The sequence below is a fragment of the Lithobates pipiens genome, unplaced genomic scaffold, assembly GCF_037356315.1.
Source record: "Lithobates pipiens isolate NorthernLeopardFrog02 unplaced genomic scaffold, aLitPip1_a1.2 Scaffold_8, whole genome shotgun sequence".
Classification (NCBI taxonomy): domain Eukaryota; kingdom Metazoa; phylum Chordata; class Amphibia; order Anura; family Ranidae; genus Lithobates; species Lithobates pipiens.
In genome coordinates this window covers 299,740,692-299,761,281 of record NW_027507903.1, presented here as the reverse complement: position 1 = coordinate 299,761,281, position 20,590 = coordinate 299,740,692, and the positions used below count along the sequence as shown (strand labels likewise).

The following is a 20,590-nucleotide window of genomic DNA, read 5'->3' as shown; positions in this document are numbered from 1 at the left end:
ATCAAGGTTTGAAATGTTAAATATTAAATGAGCAGCATACTTGAAATCAAACAGATTTTCCAGCTGCATTAAATAAGGTTGTAAATACAGTCCAGACCATTTCAATTCTTGTAAAACATGTCTGCAGTAACACCACTGCATACTCATCTTTGTACTGGAAAAGTCCCCACTGTAAGCAGCGCTGCCAATTCTATAGCTTATTTAAAAACTAGACCCTGCCAATTACATTTGCCATTAAAAAAAGATCAACGGACTTGTACATTACAAATGAATGGTCCAAAAATGAGGAAACATGAGACATCCTTACTTGTTAAAAGGGAGTTCATGATGACAGAAGTTGCTTTAGCCTTCACCACAGGTGCCTTTTCAACAGAAGAGGAATGGGGAAGGGCAGGTGGGGGCATACTGTTATCCCCATCCTCAACCTACTCCGGACAGAAAAATGTACGGGAAGAGAGAGTGGGTATGACATGATGGGAAGGGAGGGGGAAAACATAAAAGAAATGATATGTTAAGTGCAAGGCTTCATCTTCACTATAAGAATATGTAGTTGCTGGTAACAAAAGTGTATTTCCCCATTTGCAGCCAAAATTTGAGAAACACCCACTATATGTTTATGCTACTTAACATGATATCTACAAATAAAACCTAAAAATGTTTTTTTCTTACCTTTGTAGTTGTTTTAGAACGGGTTTATTCATAGGGCTCTACAGGCAGCTTCTACTGCTTAGAATAGATGGCAATGTGCAGATAAGGGACTTTAGTGCATTGACAGAATGTACCACCCAAGCCTTCAAACCTTTAACCCTTTGTTAGGAAAATCTGCACATTTAAAATTACAAACGATAATGTAGATCTGCCAGTACAGAACATATAGTGTAAATGATGGTAAACCTAACTACCCAGGTCCCTCCTACACATGGTTAAATTAAAAAAAAAGTGTTGCTTACCTTTAATTATGCTATGTGAATGGGAACATGGAATATTAAAAAAGGTGTTGTAAAGTCTTGGGGTTTTTCACCCCCCCCCCCCCCTTTTCCTTATCTGAACGTGATCGTTTCAGCAACTAGCACGAGCCCAGCAGCTCAAGCCGAGTGGGCCGAGTCCTGCCGTCTGTGTCAATGGATGCAGCAGCAGGACTCGGGAGCACGTCCACATGGGTGCCCTCATGGAAAAACAGCTCTCCTAGGGGGCACTCTGAAGAGGAGGCGGGAGCGCCGCCAAGGAACAGGAGGAAGTTATGATTTATTTATTTATTTTAAAACACAAACCACCACAAACCTTTACTTTAAAGAAGGCATTACCCCAACTTGGCTGCAAAATTAGAAATACACTCAATATAACTCCAGGCATAACCAAAAAGGTATACATCATAAGCCAAAATGTGTTTCAGAAAAATTATAACTTTACTTATTGACCCAAAATTTGTTGCTTTAAATCATAGCCGTCTACAAATGACCACAAATTTGGAGATACACGTGTCACAAACTGAAATTACTAAAAAGGTGGCTCTGCGCAGCATACCTTAGACAGCTTCTGGTATTTACGTTCTGGGATTACTGGTTTTCTCCACAAGGTGTTAGTACACATGTCCGATGGGGGTGGAGTCATCGGCGCTGTATCCTCCAGAGCATCGTCATAACTGAAAGCACGACGGTGCATCCCGATGGGCAGGGACATTTTTCCTAGGAGCCCACTCGAGCCGTGCTCAATGGCTGAGGACAAAGAGTCCACACCTTACTATACAATCCAGAAATATTCTTGAGCACAGCAAACATAAGTGAAAAATAACAGAACCCCATCCAACCCCCCCCCCCCCCCAAAAAAAAAATATATATATGTAATGAAAATTAAAGTGGTTCATACAAAGAGTGCCGAGAGATGTGTCCCTAGATTTTCTTGCCACTCACGCCATAAGTGACAATGTTACAAACAGTGGTGCAATGGCTCCTGTATGAAGTCCAAGCAGATTCCTCCACTGCTGGGATCTCCCTAGGTTGTGTATGTGCTTATAACAGCCAGAAAAAGTTATACCTACACACCCATACAACAACACACAGGCTTCCAATGTAGCATCGTTGCTAAAACTAAGAAAATACTGCTGTTGCGCGGGGACTCAAAAGAAAAAGTACATCCCTAGCCACAGATAGGCTTAGGTTTACAGTGCAAGTCAAACCAACATCACAACTAAAAAGGCAACAGAGTCCCTTTCAATTACTGATGAGCCACATGGCTGGTTGTCCATTATGAAACGTCGGTCCTACCTATCTTGTTCATAGGACAGGAGGAAGATATTGTTTATTTTTTTTATCTATAGACTTTGTGATTATCTGCATGGTTCACAAACTATCGTTGGGGGGGGGGGGGGGGGGAACGACTCCACTTTGCACTGGAAGTGCACTTGGAAGTAAAGTCGCTGTAGATGCGAGGGGGGCCATGCAAGCAAAATAAATATATAAAAAAAAAAAAATTAAATAAAAAAAAAAAAAAAAAAAAACAGCATTTTAGCTTGCACATGATTGAATGATAAAATCAGCAGAGCTACCCCTCAGATCTACAGCACTTTCAAGTGCACTTTTAGTAAATGAACCCCTATACGTAACAATAGCAGTGTACATATCTCCTAATGATTTCTGTACTATCCATTACACAGAGCAATACTTTGCAAGCTAAGGCTGGTCATACAGGAGGTCCACCCAAAGCACTTTCAATTTGTATGCAATCAGGCAGGCCTTGTACTACCATAGTTGAAGGTAAATCTAAAGGAAAATGAATGACAAAATTGTGTGATGTATGACCAGCCTTAGGCACTCACAGAACTGTACATGGGAGGTATCGAAGCATATTAATGTCACAAGCTACTGCTGTTTTTAATCATTTTGCCCCTCTGAGCTGCTTCCTCATACTGCCCTTACCCCCCCTCCCCCCTCCCCCACATTGCACAACTACAGGTACGAGGGTGCCCCAACTGTGCCTAAAGGGCCCCTGAGTCCCCCTGGAGTGTTCACTGTGTGCAGGCGCCCGTTTAGAAACAATCTTACATGCAGCCATTCCCTGCATTGCATATATAGGCAAAGTGAGAGGGACACAGAGCCAAAACTACTCCTCTCCTTTTCAAACAGGAACAGAAGGTCTGGCTCTCTGCCACTCTCAATAATATCTGCCTGTAAGATTGTAAATTCTAAACACATTTAGCAAAAAATAAAAACACACAACCCTTATCACTTTAATTTCATTTGAAATAGATTTAAAGCACAAACTACTCACAATTATTGTGGTTAAAATGTGTAAGAGCTGAATTATTCCCCAGTAAGATTGGATATGACCTTCACATGCTAAAATTAATCTCCCTTCATTGAGGAGAGCCACAATATTCCCCAGTAAGATTGGATATGACCTTCACATGCTAGATTACAATCTCCCTTCATTGAGGAGAGCCACAATTAAGAGAGTTCATTTACCAGGTACATCAGGTTGTCTTGATGCCATTATTGTGGACAGTGATGCTGCCTTTTTTTCTATGATAGTCCAGAAAATATTTGCTGTTACCTGATGAAAACAAACATCCGTTTATCACTTTAGCAAATAAAAAAAAAAAAAAAAAAAAAAGGATGTACGCAAGGACCAATCACTCCCATCCAGCGGCATTCACCAAATGTGCTTTTATGGCAAACCAGCCGTATGAACACTGTGCATTTAGAATCCCAACCACTTTTCTGCTTCCACAATGGAAACTTACCAGGCCACGCTGTTCCAGGGATTATGAGAAATGAGAGGCACCACAATGAAACATAGTGCAAATGAATCAGAAACCCTGAAAAGAGCTCTGAAGTGGTCCATGCAGAGTACCTGAAAGTTAAGCAGAGAAAAACCAAATTAGAAAAACCATAGGTTTAACTTGTAGAGCTGCGCGATTATCGTTAAGATTTAAAATTGTGATTCTTTTCCCTTCCTGCAGAGCATTCTCTGACAGTTGAAAAATAAAAAAATAATCCAGGCAGCCTGCCAACTTTTATCACAAACTCTAGGATAACTATAAACAAAGTAACATTTCGTTCTTAGATCAAAAGGAATGAACTTCTGTTTGTAGATGAGGGAAGTTTAAACACTTAAAGATTAAGTCTTTTTTGGACACTTACTGCTTACGTTAAAAATAAAGTATTTATTGCTAGAAAAAAAAATTACTCAGAACCCCCCAAACATTACACATTTGTTTTAGCAGAGACCCTACAGAATAAAATGATAGTTTTTGCAATATTTTATGTCACACCGTATTTGCACAGGGCTAATCACAGGCAGTGAGACATTTCCCGATCCACGGCTGCAGGAAATGTCTCATTGCCTGCGATTAGAGTTTGCAGTGCAAGCTTCCTGGCAGGATCAGGCATGTGGCGTTGTGAACACACCTGAGCTCATCCTTACCATCTTCTAAGAGGCCTGATTCCCACCTATGCAGTTTTAGTGCATTTTGCACTACAGTCCATTTAACATGGTTTCCTATGGGACACGTTCTGTAGTGCAAATCTGCAAAGTGCACAGGTGTGAATCAGGCCTAAGATGTTTCAACTACTGTCAGTCTGGCTTTAGATTGCTCTTGCTGCATCTGCAAACCCACAGCAAGGCCTCATTCATACGGTCACACTGCATTAAAGGCGATGTTCACCTTTTAAAAGGAAAAAAATGAAATGGCAACTTTATTTTTTTTCCCCTGCACATAAAGATTATCCCCCGCCTCCCCCTATAGGAGCTTACAACACATGGATTACAGGTGCAGTGCCAAGCTCCTGCAGACATTCCTAGCTTTCTGCCCGTACCTCTATACAGGCTTTCAGTTACAAAAGATGGAGGTGCTGTCAATGGACTGAGTGCACAGATTAGCGCACTCATAATTCACTGAGAACTACAAGTTCATTTGCTGCCTAGGAAGATGGAACTTGTAGTTTATTCATTTAATGAATCCAAGCTCTGCATGCTGAGATAACATGCACTGCATTGATGCATTCACACAATTGCATGGTAACCATGAGATAAAACAGAGTTCAGGAATATTCCTTTATCCCATTGTTCTGCAAATCTATGAACACTAAAAACTGTATGATTGAATTGGTTCCGATATTGCTGTTTTACTAACCGGACAGCTTATTTATTCTAAATGGGAAACCTTCATTTTGTTTGCAAATATTGAAGATTCCAACTACCAGCAAGAATAAGTCCTTACATATAAAGAGCACCTGTCATTTCAGATCCGTCATGGCAGCGCCTATTAGCGGGCATCCGGCATGTCCCTCACCTTGTGTCACTGCCGCATCACCAGCCATCCCATTCAAGTGAAAGGGACTGTCGGTGAGTCAACTACGGGTCAGAGGAGGAGCCGCTGAGGGACAGATGACAGTCTCTTTAAAGATTATGATTTAAAGCAAGCCTTTTTTACTAGCGATTTAAATAAAATCCACCCTGGTTATTTATATTTACCACTACCTAAAAACATATTTAAGAAATGTTTTTTTTAAACTTTACATATTAAACTAAAAACCACACTTTAATGTTCTTAACTGATTTATTGAAACAATAAATCGGCCAACTAATAGGATTATGAAAATATTTAGTTCTAAAGAGAACCCAATAACTGCACTATTACACAAAGTAGCAATGTACATTTTAGGTCTGCAATATGTCCAATATTATGTAGGAATTAGCCTGCACTGATTTGAGTGGATTTTTTTCAACTCATTTGTGAATTTCATTGATAGAAATCCAGCAGAACCCTGGTAAATATAACATCATATACCCAAAGCAAAAAAAAAAAAAAAAAAAACCTTGTTCCTAATTCTAGGAGTGGATGAAGCCATGCAAGTTAGTGGTGCACCAAAATGAAAAGTCAGGACAGAAACCAAAAAGTCAGGATAAAAAAAAAAAAAAAAAAGATAGTTTTTAAATGATATTTCAACCTTTTTATTAATATCATAAATTTATATGAATTTTCGGCCATCATCTGCACTTGTTTTTTTCATTTTCGGAGGCCATTATGGACCAAACACTGATAACCCTATTTTTTGATAGACAGATCTATGTACAGCCTTAACAGAAAGCATTCCTTTTTATCCTTACTGAGCCCACCGGTATATAGTACAGACACAGCCTATACTAAATAAAACCTGCATACAGCTACTTAGACTTTTTGGCCATCTTAGCAATGCATGGAAACAAACAATAGTCTTTGTTGAGTAGGCCTTGGGAACAAGACGGAAGTATAACCAGAAATGGCCTAGTTGAGTGGAGAGCTTGTTTCTTTGGCACACCCTAACCAGACTATACTTTTTCCATTCAATGGATTACAAAATGCAGGACAATACAGAACTTTGTCACAACACGTTTATCTGTACCAAGAAAACCCATCTATGGCATTTAGCATTTGAAAGCAGCAAAACATCCAGTGTAAACAAACACTTTAAGCCAGGAAATCCAATGTATGCGGGCCTGGCACTGGAATTTTGAGCCAACTGATGCCTTCACAAATAGCTGGATGCCTATTTGAGTACATGTACATGGGCGGTATTAGAGAGGTACTAAAAAGTCTAAAAATGTTTGACCTTAAAGCGCTCTGCAGTATGGAGGAGGAAGAAGAAAAAAAAAAAAAAAAAAACACCCCACTACCTGTCCCTCTCCCAGTATTGCCAACCATCATGAAATCCATTATTTTTACATCTATACAATTATAATTACATACATACAGATGTAAAAATAATGGTTTTCATGAGTGTGTGTAAAATCTATATATCTCTATATCTATATATATCTATATCTAGCAAATTTACTGATGGTTGGCAACCCTGCCCTTCATACTTACCTACCTACATATTTCCAGCACCACTCCCTTCTTCAAGAGACACGGAGGGCAGCAGAACCATAGGCCTGCCAGCCGCCCCCCCCTACATTTCAGAAGTGGCGACAGCTCGGTCAGAGTGCTTGGAGAGCGCTGTCAGTGCATTACCCCAGGTCATCGTGGATGCACATGTGCAGCAGTCTGAAGGTAAAGCTCACTTTTCCTAAATATACACACATAGTCGGCAAGAGGTTAAAGGTATAATACTCCTGTGGATTTCATATGAATTCCCCAAGCTCCAAGCAGCATGCCTGGGCCTGGTCTGACCTACCTTGCTGGGACCCCTGTGCCCGAGCCCCCCCTCCCCTTTTCTCTTTTTCCCCTCCCTCTTGTCTCCTTTCTTTAGTCTCTTCACTTTTTCTTCATTCTTTTCTGTAGTCTCTCTCTTTCTTCTAACACTTACCGTTGCACCCCATGGTGGAGGTAGCGGGTGAAGGGCTTCCACCCCAGAGTTGGCTAGGGGGTTATGATTATTTGTATTGCAGCTAGTCCTGATACCATCCTCTACCTGTATTATCCAGTCCATATATTGTGGCGTTTTGCCCTTTGAAATTATGTTCATGCTTTGTAGCCCCTGCGTGGGCGTCCATTGAGCGCATTCTGTTTTCTTGTCTACTTAAATTTCCAATAAACATATTGGAATAGAAAAAGGTATAATCCTCATTGTGTACTTGTGTTTAGTTACATTCAATTTGGCTGTGTTTGGGGGGGGGGGGGGGGGGGCAAATAAAAATAAAAAGGGGGGGGGGGGGGGAATAGGGGAAAAAGGTCTAAAAACACAGATAAATGCACATGCTGGAGCAAAGCTGCTGGCATGCAGTAAGATTACAGTGATGTCAGTGCACAGATTCCTTTTTTTTTTCCACCCAAAAGCAAACTATTAAAATGTCACAAAGCAACATTTCACTAAAAGGAACTTTGGACTAGAAAGACACTTTCTAGTCCAGCACCATCTACACCTGGGCCAGTTCCTCAATGGTGTTCAGATCCCCTGCAAAGCCATATCGGGTGTGAGAAGCCAGCTGTGACTTCCTGCTGTTTCTATTGTAGGTGTCCCCACACCAGGCATGAATAAGCCCAAACAAAGGGCATTGGGGGTTCACGAATCTGAAAAAGCAAGCAGATACTAGTCTGCGCTCAAAAGGAAGTGCAGGGTACAAAGGGTTGATTCAGAATGTTCCATGAGGCCCAAAAGCCTAACACACTAATCATCTTTAGCTTTATCAAAGCCGTGAAAAATTAACCTCAGCCCTCCATTTAATTAGTGTAAACTCAGACATATCCTGGAGTTTGCATCTTCTCCCTGTGCAGATTTTCCTGGTTTACTCCAAAGACATGCTGGTAGGTTAATTGGCTCCCGTCTAAAATGCACCTAGCATGTGTAAGTATGAATGTGTGTTAGGGACCTTAGATTGTAAGCTCCTTGAGGGCAGGGACTAATGTAAATGTACAATATAGTGTATATGTATACATCGTTGGTGTTATAGTAGCCATCAGCTATGTAGTAGTATGATTATATCTTATAGTGGCCATACACACATTTCAGTTTTATTATATGGTCAATATGCGATCCGATCAAATGTGTATATCAGTGGCTGAGTGGTTAGTACTTCCGCTTAGGAGTACCAGAGTTGTTGTTTCAAATGGCAATCACGGCACTAACTGCCTGGAGCTTGGACGTTCTCCCTGTGTGGGTTTCCTCCCACACTCCAAAGACCTGCTGGTCAAATCGGTCCCCTCTAAATAAAACCAGCCATAGATGGGTTGAATCTCGGCTGGTTCGGCAGGGACTAGCCAAGATTCAAACCACATATGAGCAGGCTAAGTGTACACAAGTGGAACCAGCAATCAATATGGGTACAACCAACATGTCAGGTTTGTACATGCGATTATTGCCAGCAGCTATAGCCACTAGCAATAATCAATGTTTTCCCCAGGCAGGAACTCCTCCCCCGTCAGACAAACTCAATGACGCCCCCATCAACACAGTCTGTGTTGGAGGAATCTAAGAATTTTCTTTTATGTAATCTGTGGTAGCAGGAAAGAATCACATCTATAGCCTGCCTAAATTGGCCTTAGTACATATGAAAGTTAGGGACCTTAGAGTGCAAGCACTGATGGAAACGTACAATACAGTGCATATGTACAAAGTGCTGCATAAATTGTTGGCGCTTTAAAGGTACCTATTATAATACTACTACACAGCTGATAGATCTCATGGTGGCCACACACACTTGAGTTGTATTATATGATCAATATGCAATCTGATCAAATGGGTAACAATGCCCAAATGGTTAGCACTTCTACTTGGCAGTACTAGAGTTGTTGGTTTAAATGTCGATCACAGAACTACCCGCCTGGAGTTTGCATGTTCTCCCTGTGCAGGTTCTCTCTGGGTACTCCAGTTTCCTTCCACACTACAAAGACATGCTGGTAGGTTAATTGGCTCCCGTCTAAATAAAACCAGCCGTAGACGGGTTAAATCTGAGCTGGTTCAGCAGGGACTGGCCGAGATTCAAACCATGTGTGGGCAGGCTGATTGTACACAAGTCCATCAGCATGTCAGATTTTTTTTCAGGCGTTTATTGGCAGCAGCTATAGCCACTAGCAATAATCACTGTGTCCTCCAGGCAGGAAAGGCTCCCCCCTGCCAGGAGACAATGGCTCCCTTATCACAGTCTGTATTGATGGGGAAACAAAGTGATTTTCTTTCCAGCAACCTGTGGTTTCAGGAAAGAATCACATCTTCTATGGCCAGCCTAAATTGACCCTAGTATGTACAAATGTGAGTTAGGGACCTTAGAGTGCAAGCACTAATGTGAAAGTATAATATTAAAGTAGGGCACTGCATAAAATTGAAGGTGTTATACAAGAACCTGTTATAATAATATTACTACGTAGCCGATATATATATATCTTATAGTGGCCATACATTCTTCAGTTTTATATACGATCAATATGTGATCTGATCAAATGGGTAGCAGTAGCTAAGTAATTAGCACTTTGGCCTGGCAGTACTAGGGGGGTTGGTTCCAATGTCAAGCATGACACTACCTGCTTGGAGCTTGCATGTTCTCCCTGTGCAGATTTCCTCTGGGCACTCTGGTTTCCTGCCACACTCTAAAGACATGGCAATAAGTTAATTGCCACCTGTCTAAATAAAACCAGCCATAGGGTCCTTTCACACGGGGCGGATCAGTTCTGATCCGCCCCGTGGATATCCGTTTGCTCAGCGGGGATCACTCCGCCGATCCCCGCTGAGCAGGGAGATGACAGCTCCGTCTCTGCACACTGCGCAGGGACGGACCTGTCACAGAGCCGCTCTCCCCTATGGGAGATCGGATGACGACGGACCGCAGTGCCCGTCGTCATCCGATCCGCAGACGGATGGAAAAATAGCTTTTTCCTCCGTTACACTTTTTCGGATCGGAGCGGGTCGGATGTCAGCGGACATGTCACCGCTGACATCCGACGCTCCATAGACCTCTATGGAGCACCCGTTCAGGTCCGCCTGAAAAACTGACAGGTGGGCCTGAACGGGACATCAGTGTGAAAGAGGCCTTAGATGGGTTGAATCTGGGCTGTTTCAGCAGTGACCTGCAGATTCAAATCATGCATGGGCAAGCCGATTGTACCCAAGTCAATCCATCAATTTGGGTACAATCAACATGTCATATTTTTTACATACGATTATTGCCAGCAGCTATAGCCACTATCAATAATCACTATTTTTTCCAGGCAGGAATGCTTCTCACTTTCAGACGAACACAATGGCTCCCCCCATCAACACAGTCTGATGGAGGAGTCAAGCGGTTTTCTTTCCTGCAACCTGTGGTTGCAGGAAAGATAATCGCATCATCTATGGCCTGCCTAAATTGGCCCCAGCATGTGCATGTACAAATGTGAGTTAGGGGCTTTAGATAGAGTTGCCACCTCATCCCTTTAAACCTAAAACACCTTTCAATTACACAGGTTCTGAAGCGAATTAAATGCAGCTAAGGCACAGAGTTTAAATTACCACTTTAATCAGCCACAGAACCTGTGTAATTGATATGAGTTTGGGTTTAAAGGGACGAGGTGGCAACTATAGGCTTAGCAGTGATGGCGAACCTTGACACCCCAAGTACCTTGGCACTACATTTCCCACGACGCTCACCTACACTGCAGAGTGCATGAGCATCATGGGAAATGTACTTCCAACAAATCTGGGGTGCCAAGGTTCACCATCACTGCCTCAGAGTGTAAGCTTCTTGAAGGCAGGTACTGATGTGAATGTATAATATAGATGAAGACCTTCAATTGTATGCAGTGCCTTACAAGTACCTGTAATAACAAACATAGTTCAATCAGACAATTGAATAGCTAAATCTTCCCTTGCTATGGATTTAGAAGAGATGGCGGGCGATAATCATTTGAGATGCTTCGTTCTCGGATCCAATAGTAATCGGATTTATGGGACTGCATAGGGGTGCACAGCCTATTGCATTAGGGTGTGCACCCCAAAGCTCAAACACACAAGCACCACCTGCTGTCACAGGGAGGAGGCTCTGATGATTGGAAGCCTATTACCTTACATCCTAAGTATAGGTGTAATGTGTTCCTACAGATGAACATAGCCTTTAATACAATGGGGGCAGTTACACTGGCCGTCGGTACCCTAACCACCCACCTGGTGCTACCCCTGGATAATGCTAATGCACATGAGGTGATTAGGGTGTGCCCAGGCACATCCAGCACACCCCTATGTGGGATTACATGGTGGAAACACAGGTCATTGATAACTCCTAAGTGTATCTTCCAGCTATTGTTCAAAAATCCACTTTCCTATGTGTGTGTCATACCAATCAAATAGGTTGTTGTGTATAGATTGAGGATTCCTATAGGGAGAGATCAATTGGAAAGAAATCGTTTACTAATGCGTGTATGGCCGACATAAAGGGATGTGGTGATAGAAGGAGCTGACACTGGTTATTAGAATACATGGAGGACACAACAACAATGCGGAGTAGTAAAGCCAAGAGGAACGGATGTGATGACGTAGACTGGCTATAAACAAGGACCAGCACCATTCTAATAGGGTGATAATAGAGCACGGGCCCACCACCGCTCTCACCTGGCGTCCTCCCTCTTCCCCCGCACCTCGTATATCACAACCCGCCTGTAGCTCTCCTCTGCCGTGACAGACGATTCACATAAACACGGCTACTCCCCGCTGCGGGTACACAAGCCATTATCCACTTTCTAGAATGGCGACCGGAAATACAGCGCATCGCGCCTGCGCCCATTCAGAGGCGGGGCATGAGGAACAACGCGTGTGCTTGGCTGCAAAGTAGTCATAGAACATCCGCCATTTTTGTTGTGGGCACGTGTCCTCATCCAATGGGAAGTGATGTTTAGTGTTTCCTAGCAACTCTATGTATGTACTGTAGTGGTGCTGTAGCTAGCCCTTCAGGGACATCATGGACCCCTCCAGCTGCCCTCTACAAGTCAGGTAAATGCATCATAGATAGAGAGCTCCTATGTAAATGTCTGTGTCACTCAAATCCACTTTTCCTGAAAATGCCAGCTCTATTTAATAGAATTACACAGCTGACAGCATTCCCTATTCTCTCTGCAATCAGATTTCTCTGATCATCCCAAGACATTCCTTGTTTTATTCTATAGACTTCTGTAAATACATTTATTATTGTACTATTTTATTTTAACTTGTGTTATATTTTGCACTAAATTTGTGATCAGACCCTAAAAATGAAAGTGTACACAAAGCCAAAACTTTTTTTTTTGTTTGCTTTGGATTGAGAAGAAAACGATTAAACTAGTGCTGCACAGGAATCTGTGCCGATACTAAGCATTTACTGCTCCGATAGTAAAACCAATACCTTCGAGTACGCAGACTCTAACCACCGCCCTTTTACACAGGCAATCCGCTCGGTGGACACCGCTTTGCTCAGTGGGGTGTATCGTCACATATGGCGACCCATCACATTTGGCTACCCGCTGGAGTGCGCATGCGCGACGCCGCCATATGCGCTCCAACACTTTTACAACTATGTGGCTCCACCCCTAAGTCCAGCTTCAAGCCCCACCATCCAAGTGGACATAGAGTTAGAATATAAATATTCTGAGCAAAGCAAGCCTGCGAGGGGCCCTGTTGCAAACTGGTGTCTTACAATCAATAATTGTACAGAAGAACAGCTTGTCTGTAACGTCACTTCCGAATGTGACGTGACGGGGCAATCAATCCGCTGATCCCCACTGAGCAGGCGGATGACAGGTCCGTCTCCGATCCCTGTGCTGAGACAGACCTGTCAGAGTCCCGCTCTCCTCTATAAGGAGATGAAAACGGACACTTTGTAAAAAGTGTCCAGTGCGATTTTGTGCGTATTTTTAAAGCGCATGACACTGTTAATCGCACCTGAACCGGACTGAAAATCATACTTGACTCTTTTAAATATCACACTGCAGCCGGCCTGTACGTATGTGAACTGGCTCCATAGAAAGCTGGTTTGGTTCATATGTCATGCGAATCAGATTGAAATTCAAAGCGCAATATATAGCATAATAATTATTTAATAATAAAATAAACAGAACCACGTCATATTAGTACTAGATTAACCACTTCAGCCCCGGAAGGTTTTACCCCCTTCCTGACCAGCGCACTTTTTACAATTTGGGACTGCGTCATTTTAACTGGTAATTATGCGGTCGTGCAATACTGTACCCAAACTAAATTTGAGTCCTTTTTTTCCCACAAATAGAGCTTTCTTTTGGTGCTGTTTGATCACCTCTGCGGTTTCTATTTTTTGCGCTATACACAAAAAAAGAGAGTAAATTTAAAAAAAAAAAAAACTTTATTTCTTACTTTTTGCTGTAATAAATATCCCCAAAAATGTTTTTAAAAAACAAATTTCTTCATCAGTTTAGGCCAATATATATTCTTCTACATATTTTTGGTAAAAAAAATCTCAGTAAGCGTATATTGATTGGTTTGCGCAAAAGTTATACCCTGTTTCCCCCGAAAATAAGACCTAGCGTGATTGTCGGTGTTGGCTGCAATATAAGCACTACCCCACAAATAAGCCCTAGTTATAGCCCTTGAAGGTCTTATTTTCAGGGTAAAGCTTATTTTCGGGGAAACAGGATAGGGCTTATTTGGGGGGTAGGGCTTATATTGCAGCCGTCACCGACAATCACGCTAGGTCTTATTTTTGGGGAAACAGGGTAGCGTCTACAAACTATGGGAAAGATTTATGGCATTTTTATTATTATTATTATTTTTTTTACTAATAATGGCGGTGATCTGCAATTTTTAGTGATATTGCAACATATTGCAACATTTTGGGTAGACAGATCAGACACCCTTGACACATTTATGAGACCATTGACATTTATACAGCGATCAGTGCTATAAAAATGCACTGATTACTGTGTAAATGACACTGGTAGGGAAGGGGGTTAACACTAGGGGATGATCAAGGGGTTAAATGTGTGTTCCCTCAGTGTTTTCTAACTGTATGGGGATAGGACTGAGTAGGAGAGGAGTCATTTTGCTGTTCCTACAGGAACAAACAACATGTCTCCTCTACTCTGACAGCACATGGATTTGTGTGTTTACACACACATATCTCCGCGCTGGCGGTCGTGCATGCGATCGCACGTGGCTGACGGGGATCGTGACCGCCGGCCATGCATATTCCAGCCCCCGCAGTGCCCTCTGGCGGCTCCTAAAGGAACCCGGTACGTGTATGGAGTTTCGCACATCGGTGCCATTGTGCTGCAGTATATGTAAGCGAGCCAGTTGGGAACCTGTTAATATATTAGCTCATTTAATGATGTGTCACATGACACTAAAAATAGGTATTGGTAATTTGTATCAGCAAGTACTTGAAAAAGTATTGGTACCCTTACTCAGGCTTAAAAAACTGGTGTCAGCGCATTCCTAGGTTAAACCATTTTTAAGTGTATGTTTTTGCTGTGTGTATCCCATTGGGGAGATTTCACTTCACTTCCTGTCCTGGAGGCACAACAGAAAGCAAGAGTAAATCTTTACAAAGTGAGTAGAATAAATTTGTCACCAAAACAGGTCCTAATTGGAAGATTTACCCTCACTTCTCGTTTTGGTGACATCTGGTGACATTGGATTACCCAGCATTTGCTTTTTTTATTTACAAAGGTAATAAGAGTGAATCTCCCCAGCAGAGATAAAGACAGCAATAAAAATCTTCAAGGGTTCTCATCCTTCCACATTCTCTCCAAATGTGAAATAAAAGTTTTGGCTTTGCATACACATGCATGCTTTTGTTATTTTCAGAGGCCAGTATACAGGAAACAATGTGGTGTACAAAGAATTAGTGGGTTTAGCAAGATGGTGCGCAACCTGCAGCCTGGGGGGCACATGATTCATGTAGGACAGGGTTGTGTCCTTCTACATAATTTGTACTAAAAGGTGCCCTCTTTCTCATGTCAGTTGGTGGCTATGTAGTTACATATTAAGGAGAAGGGATCTCACCGCTCCAGGGGCACACATGCAGGCTGTAAACTGTCTCTTCGGATGGGAAGCCACAGGTGCTGGCTATTACCATTAGCAACAGACGAAAAACAAGCTCTGGACTGCCGCACTCTTCATAAGACCACTTTCTTTTATTGGGAAATCACATCACAGCTCAAACACAGCGGACAAGCAAAAATTGCTGACATTTTGCACTAGCTGTAGTGCTTAATCATGATTAAGCACTACAGCTAGTGCGAAACATCAGTAATTTTTGCTTGTCCGCTGTGTTTGAGCTGTGATGTGATTTCCCAATAAAAGAAAGTGGTCTTATGAAGAGTGCGGCAGTCCAGAGCTTGTTTTTCGTCTGTTGCTATGTAGTTACATAGTCAGGGGTGGACTGACAACTCACAACGCAAGAGAAGGTACTGGAGAGGTGGGGCAGCTATAATCTCTGGATTTTTAGACCAAAAGGATGTCGGTAAGGGACATTTCAGAGACAGATCTAATAAAAACACAGATTTTTACATACTGTCCCTGGTTTTACTGAGGCTGGCAACCCTGATGGGGCCCCCTAGTGGCCCGGGGCCCTCGGGCAGCGCCCGAGTGGCTGAATGGTCAGTCCGCCCCTGTACATAGTTAACCCCCTGGCACCGGCCGCCTACAAATATGCAGCCTTTCGGCTCCTGGTCCTTGGCGCCACGAGGCCGCACAGTTACCGTCGGCTAACTGAAGTAGCGATCAGGACTTTTTGAATCACACGATCGCCGTGACAACACATCATGCTGGCCACGGGATCTTAAGCCCCACCTCCCAGCGTCATAAACCTTGTAAAGTGCCAGGAGTTGCCGGTGCTAAGAGGTTAAAGTATTGCTAAACCTTTTTTTTATTTCATAAAGTGGAACATGGTTAAATCTAGAGAATGTAAAAATTTTGGTATTGAAACCAAAAATGCAGAATGCACTTGGCCGAAAACCAAATCCGAAAATGAAAGTCTTAAAAAAATATATATTTTTATATAAAATTGTATTATATTCAACTTTTTAATTAATATCATGAATTTAAATGAATATGACTTTGTCGGCCATTATTGCCACCTTAAGAGAAAGAAAAGTTCAAGAAAAATGCATACCTTTAAATTCTATGTATGTCTTCACACTGATCCGTTGCGCTTCCATTGTGGTGTTAAAAATCCTGCTTGCTGCATTTTTGGCCAGGTTAAAAAACGCACCTACCTGTTGAAATGCATTGAAAATGCAGCAAGAACGCATCAATAACGCACCCGTGTTACGTTTTTGAGTTGCATGACCTATGAAAACATACCATAAGCATAATCAAATTGCGGCAAAAATGCGCCATTTTTTCCGCTATGTTTATTTCAATGCATCTCTAGTGTAATTGTAAAGTACTTACCTGCCCTGTGCAGTGGTTTTGCACAGAGCAGCCCTGATCCGCCTCTTCCTGGGCCCCTCTTTGGCGCTCCTGGCCCCTCCCTTCTGTTGAATGCCCCAATAGCAAGGGGTTTTAACCACTTAAGGACTGGGCTTCTTTTTTAGATTGTTTACAAGTTAAAAACTGTTTTGTTTTTTTGCTAGAAAATTACTTAGAACCCCCAAACATGAAACATTTGTTTTCTAATACCCTAGAGAATAAAATGGCGGTTGTTGCAATACTTTCTGTATTTGCACAGAGGTCTTACAAGCGCACTTTTTTTTAAAAGAATACACTTTTTTGAATTAAAAAATAAGACAACAGTAAAGTTAGCCCAATTTTTTTTATATTGTGAAAGATAATGCTATGCCAAGTAAATTTATACCCAACATGTCATGCTTCACAATTGCGCCCACTCGTGGAATGGCAACAGTCTCCATAGGCAACATTAAAAAAATTCTACAGGTTGCATGTTTTGTGTTACAGAGGAAGTTTAGAGCTAGAATTATTGCACTCGCTCTACCGATCGTGGTGATACCTCACATGTGTGGTTGAAACACCGTTTTCATATGCGGGCGCTACTCACGTATGCGTTCGCTTCTGCACGCAAGCTTGGCGGGACAGGGCTCATTTACAAATGTATTTTTTTTTATTTATTTTACCTTTTATTTTTTATTTTTACACTGTTTTAAAAAAAATAAAAACATTTTGTCACTTTTATTCCTATTACAAGGAATGTAAACAGGACCTCTTAAATATGAGATCTGGGTTCAAAAAGACCTCAGATCTCATATTTACAATAAAATGCAATAAAAAAAATAAAAAGAGGGGGGGGGCTCTTTCCCACCGACGATAAAAGTGATCTCACGGCAAATCTGGCGCAGAGACCACTTTTATCTTGTACCGGACCACCAGCCAAACACGGGGATGCCAGGGTTATGGCAGCTAGCTGTTGCCATAACAATGATATCCGTCCTCAAAGTAGGGACGTACATCAACGTACAGCTGCCCAGAAGGGCTTAAACCTTTGTGGTTTTTCATCTCAGTGCATTCTATGCATTGAGGTGAAAAACCTCTTGCAGTGCAGCAGCCCCCCGTTTTACTTACCTGAACCCTCTTTTTCTCACCCCGGGGACGAACACACCAGCCCTAGCTGGTGTCTCATGTCCTGATTGCTTAGATTGATAGCAGCGCAGCCACTGGCTCCTGCTGCTGTCAATCAAATCCAATGACACGGACGCTGAGGGGGCGGGGCCGAGTCCGGCATTCGTTTCTATGGATGCAAACCCCCTCGGGGAAGTGCTTCTCTTAGGGGGTTATCTGATGCAAGGAGGAGCTGCGAAAGCCGCCGGGGGACCCCAGAAGAGCAGGTTCGGGGCCACGCTGTGCAAAAACGAGCTGCATAGTGGAGGTAAGTATGACATGTTTGTTATTTTAAAGCAGAGGTCTGCCGAAAAAAAAATATATTAAAAGCCAGAAGCTACAAATAATAAAGCTGATGACTTTTAATATATGGACACTTACCTGTGCAGGGTGCACGCGATGTCAGCAGCTGAAGCTGATCTGTCTGTCTGCTCTTGGCTGCTGCCGCCGCCATCCTTGGTGAGGGAATCAGGAAGTGAATCCGTGCGGCTTCACTAGCTGGTTCCCTATTGCGCATGCGCGAGTCGTGCTGCGCATCCCCACTGGTCCCCGCTGTCCCAGAAGACAGCGGGGGAGTACAGAGTAGGCACCAGAAGTGGTGTGATCTATGCAAGGAAGTGGGAGAAAATACCTGTATTAGACAGGTATCTGCTCTCTCCTCCCCCCGAAAGGTGCCAAATGTGACATCGGAGGATTCCAAAAAGTGGAAGTTCCATTTTTGGGTGGAACTTCACGTTAAATAAAAAAATGAATGAACCCTTAAGTCCCATACACACTATCAGATTTTCTGCTGATTTTTGTCTTCAGATTTACCAAAACCACGTAGTGCAAGGGTCTGCCTGATTGCATACAAATTGAAACTCCTAAGGTTTGACCTCATATTATATGCTTTTGGTAAATCTGAAGGAAAAAAACCAGCAGAAAATCTGATAGTGTGTATGGGGCTTTACAATCACTTTAACATACACTCTGCAATCAGTCCGCATGAACAGGTTTGCGATTTAGATGCGGTGTGGATTTGCAGCGGATTCACGCTGAATTGGCACTGCATCTAGTGTGAACCAGCCCTTTATCTATCTATTGGTGACATATACAGCAACCAACCACTCGCCAACAAAACAAAAAGACATTAGATACACAGTTAGGCTCCATTCACACCAATGTGCTTTTTCATGCTTTTTGCAGAAATGCAGGGCATTGTTTTAGCATGGGTTTCTATGGAACACATTCACATCAATGCATTTTTGTGCCTCTGCATTTTTGGAAAGGGTCAGAGACACTTTTAAATGCAAAACGTTGCTTTTTTTGGAGAGTTTGGTTCAATAGACTTCAATAGAAAAGCATGTAGTGTGTTTGTACCAAATTTTTGTCATGATGTTGCTGCAATTTACGCTTTGCGTTTTTAAATCTCAACAACAAATTTACCTAAAAAAAAGAAACAGTAAAAAATGCAAAAATTGCTGTAAAATTGCAAAGCAACCAGCAATAAGCGCTGCAAAAATGCTCAAAAGCAACATGCATAGGTGTGAATGGAGCCTAAAGCAACCATGTGGCCAATATTCAGTATAGAAAGTAAAAATGTAACCTGAGAATTAGAATGTAAATTCCTACCTATTCTGGTGCTACTGAATGCTGCTGCTTAGCTGAGGAATTGTCCCCAAATAGCTGCTGAGAATCTGACACTTCTAGGAATGCAGATATCCCACATCTCTATGTAGTGGTCGTTGGATTCACATTACTACTATGTCCTATAGCAGGGATATGCAATTAGCGGACCTCCAGCTGTTGCAGAACTACAAGTCCCATGAGGCATAGGAAGACTCCACCAGCCACAAGCATGATACCCAGAGGCAGAGGCATCATGGGACTTGTAGTTTTGCAACAGCTGGAGGTCCGCTAATTTCTTATCCCTGTCCTATATTAATGTGTAGGTTGGCAGAAGGAACCAGTGAGAGCAAGGCAAGATACAGGAGATTGGCGCTCCCAGAAGTGTCGACTTCCCAGCCAACTCGGCAACTGAGTGATGTTCTGCGGCATGGGCAGCAGGAGATATTTATGTTGCCTTGAAAAATTATTCATACCACTTGAAATTTTCCACAATTTGTCATGTTAGAACCAAAAACGTAAATGTATTTTATTAGAATTGTATGTGATAGGCCAACACACATAATTGTGAAGTGGAAGGAAAATGATAAATGGTCTTCCAATTTTTTTTTACTAATAAATATCTGAAAAGTGTGGTATGCATTTGTATTCACCCCCTGAGTCAATACTTTGTAGAACCACCTTTTACTGCAATTACAGCTGCAAGTCTTTTTGGGGATGTCTCTACCAATGGAGATATCACGTAGGTCTTGTACGTCACTACGTTCGTGATTGTTGGCCAACATTTGTGTGACCGTGTGTATGCAAGACAAGTTGGAGCCAACAAGCTTCGAACAAAAATCCACAGTTTTGTTGTCAGAAAGTCTGATTGTGTGTATGGGGCATAAGAATCTATATGGACTTTGGATTGTTTTGACCATTTGAATTCATCAGCAATATTATTATATCTTTAGTACTGTATTAATTATTTCACCAATTTATTCTTTGACTTATCAGTTTGCACTATGCGCGACAAATGTATGTTAATAATTCATAGGATG

General features: G+C 42.2%; 2 protein-coding genes across 4 annotated transcripts in view; one reads left to right on the top strand and one right to left on the bottom strand.

Moving 5' to 3' along the window:
• Positions 1-12,166, bottom strand: part of KIAA1191 (KIAA1191 ortholog) — a 32,034-nt gene extending 19,868 nt beyond the window's left edge. Inside the window, exons 1-5 of one of the 3 annotated variants that reach the window (XM_077472594.1) lie at positions 11,997-12,166; positions 3,740-3,849; positions 3,462-3,549; positions 1,525-1,715; positions 308-425 (exon numbers count right to left, since the gene is read on the bottom strand). In XM_077472594.1, the coding sequence (XP_077328720.1) occupies positions 308-425; positions 1,525-1,715; positions 3,462-3,489 (337 nt within the window). In that variant the 5' untranslated portion in view covers positions 3,490-3,549; positions 3,740-3,849; positions 11,997-12,166. The remainder of the gene's footprint in view (positions 1-307; positions 426-1,524; positions 1,716-3,461; positions 3,550-3,739; positions 3,850-11,996) is intronic. The other 2 variants (XM_077472595.1, XM_077472596.1) reach the window with 2 other exon arrangements.
• Positions 12,167-12,242: 76 nt separating this feature from the next.
• The window catches only part of CFAP43 (cilia and flagella associated protein 43), a 135,795-nt gene continuing 127,447 nt past the window's right edge, over positions 12,243-20,590 (top strand). The window contains exon 1 of the mRNA XM_077472592.1: positions 12,243-12,374. Within this exon, the coding sequence (XP_077328718.1) occupies positions 12,343-12,374 (32 nt within the window). The 5' untranslated portion in view covers positions 12,243-12,342. The remainder of the gene's footprint in view (positions 12,375-20,590) is intronic.